General features: G+C 49.0%; 2 protein-coding genes across 2 annotated transcripts; both read right to left on the bottom strand.

The window, feature by feature from the left end:
• Nucleotides 1–649: 649 nt before the first annotated feature.
• PPTG_07674 (hypothetical protein) lies at nucleotides 650–823 on the bottom strand (the record flags this gene model as incomplete). The annotated part of the gene is made up of 1 exon (XM_008901946.1): nucleotides 650–823. One exon carries the CDS (start codon nucleotides 821–823, stop codon nucleotides 650–652), a length of 174 nt encoding a protein of 57 aa, XP_008900194.1.
• Nucleotides 824–1,348: 525 nt separating this feature from the next.
• Nucleotides 1,349–2,326, bottom strand: PPTG_07673 (hypothetical protein; the record flags this gene model as incomplete). Its single annotated transcript, XM_008901945.1, has 1 exon — nucleotides 1,349–2,326. The coding sequence occupies one exon, from the start codon at nucleotides 2,324–2,326 to the stop codon at nucleotides 1,349–1,351; it is 978 nt and encodes a 325-aa protein (XP_008900193.1).
• Nucleotides 2,327–2,351: the final 25 nt, after the last annotated feature.

The following is a 2,351-nucleotide window of genomic DNA, read 5'->3' as shown; positions in this document are numbered from 1 at the left end:
TAACATATGGTCTCAAGCTACCAACGTTGTCGTGACGAGAGTAACTCTTTCGCAACTATAACTGTCCAGGACAGTTACGAAAAATATTGAATTTGGTTGGTCGATGTCTTAGCACTGCGTGGGATCGCCATTACAACTTCATCCTGCTCGCAGCGTACGACGACTTCGTGACAGCACACATCTTCTTTTTTAAAGTACTTCTAATCCTTATTTTTCAATGTATACAATTTATCAAGAGGAGAGCCCGCTGGCATCTGTGTGTTCCCCGTTCGCTTCCAGCTGAAAAACAATGCAGTTGTCACTTTTGGATGAATTACGGAACATGCTCACTGTCTTCGACTCGACCACCCGTGCTTTATATACACCTTCTTGTTTAATAAAAATGAGCTTGAAAACGCCAATTTTGTCGTTCGTGAGGCTCGAAAACCAGCAGCGTTTATTTCTTGATGACGTCGTTGATTACCATCAGTACAGCATTTCTATTGTATTGTTGGAACGTGCTTATCCCTTAACTGCCCTAGCTAACGACATCCGACAGCATTGTCTGTAGGAAGAACGCGTGGAAGTCGCTTTTTGTTGCTGCTGCTGTCTTCATATCAAGATCACAAAGAGTGAGAAACGATATTCCTGCTTATATATTAGCCTAGATTTACAGCGCACACGTGCTTTTCATCTTGAACGTGGCGGTCGCCAGTCCGTTGCGCTTTAGTGTTGGTGTTATGCGGAGGCCACCAAGCCCCGCATGCTGCGGCGGGATGATAGTCGTCATGATAATCGTTGAGCACGTCGTCGCTTCCGTGCTTGGCGCTCGAGCGTACCCCATCTCTCTTTTTCGTCCCCACGAGAGGGGACATCGCGTCCGAGAAGAGAAATCTTCCGAAGAGGTGCTTGAGGTGAGCCCTGAGCCACTTGAGCCAAATAGCGCGAATTGCGAATTGGGAACACTCCACCCGTCAACAGCTAGCGTTAGCACTAACGCTAGTGGGCCAGTACATCGTGACAAAAATACTCAGCATACTCTTCTATTGTTTTTCCCAACTAGGTTGAGGTATATGTTACTGCTGCCATATAATTGCTACTCGACTTATTCTCATGAGAGATCGAACAAAGCCCGCCAAGACTTACGGTGAACATATTAATGTAAAGTGCTTATTTGCATGCACATAAGAAACATTCAAAATCATTCTCGTCCTCTATAATTGTGTCCAGGAGTGCTTATTTTTATGGAAATACACCCTTCAAAATGTGTATTTTGCAATTAATCCGATTGCAGCACATTAAAAAACAGAGATCCACCTCTTCCTCATAACAGTCCTGGTTACCTGTACATATCCAGGAAAGATTATGCTTAGTCTAGGTGCGCCGCCGTGTAGTTGTAGTATATGGTGTTCTCGAAATCGGCGTGGCAGTACGGAAACTGGGCGTCGTTTTCCGTGGGGGCAAACAGTGCCTTACCAGCCGTGTACGTGACGTAGCAACCCAGAAAAGAGCATGCCACAAGAACAATGCCAGCTGCCACCTTCTCGTAGATGGCAATGCGACCCCACGCCTTGATGAGGTAGAAGACAGTCGGGAGCAAGATACAGTTCATGGTGATGCAGGAGGCTCCCACAAAGTCGGCGAACTCGGTGAAATGGTCCTTGAAGACGATGGCGAGGATCACTAGGACGACGATGATCACGATACGCAGAATCACGTACTTGATGACGTTGGAACCGGTATATTCCGCAGCCTCGTCCTCTTCATTGTCGTGCACGCGCTCCGAGTTAGCCACCGACACGAAAGACATCTTGGAGCGACGATTCGGCTGTCCAGCGTTGTCCGCGCTCTTTGTGTCAACAGCGGGGGTAGCGTTCTCTTCAAACGCGAAGCCACTTTCAGTGTCCTGGGTGGGTTTCTTGTGCATACCCAGGACCACAAACTCGGCGAGGTAGAAGGCCGGGTTCAGGACGACCGAGAAGGCAATGGTGATGTGCAGCTGCATGAACAGGTAGGCGAGCACCACCATTCCCCAGTCGGACGCGAAACCCAACGAGGTCAGGCCCGTGCCGCTATCCGGGTAAATAGTGAACAACAAGTTGCCCGAGATCTGGCAGCCGACAACAGAGTACGCCGTGCTGGCGAGAACTAGAAAGAGAACTGAAGCAAACGCGATAGTGATGCCAACAACTCGGGGCATGCGACTGGGGTCGCTGTGCTGACGCTGCAGGTCAGGAATAACGATACCGGCACCATAGGCTAACGAGAGATTGCCGAACACTCCAGCCACTTGAGAGAACTTAAGTTCCGGATAGGGAACACTAGGGTGGCCGCGCATGCCATGCATCACGATTCCAACACCGATAATATCA

Source organism: Phytophthora parasitica, assembly GCF_000247585.1.
Source record: "Phytophthora parasitica INRA-310 unplaced genomic scaffold supercont2.12, whole genome shotgun sequence".
Classification (NCBI taxonomy): domain Eukaryota; phylum Oomycota; class Peronosporomycetes; order Peronosporales; family Peronosporaceae; genus Phytophthora; species Phytophthora nicotianae.
The sequence above is the reverse complement of the archived record's forward strand: the minus strand, read 5'-3'. Positions and strand labels throughout refer to the sequence as shown.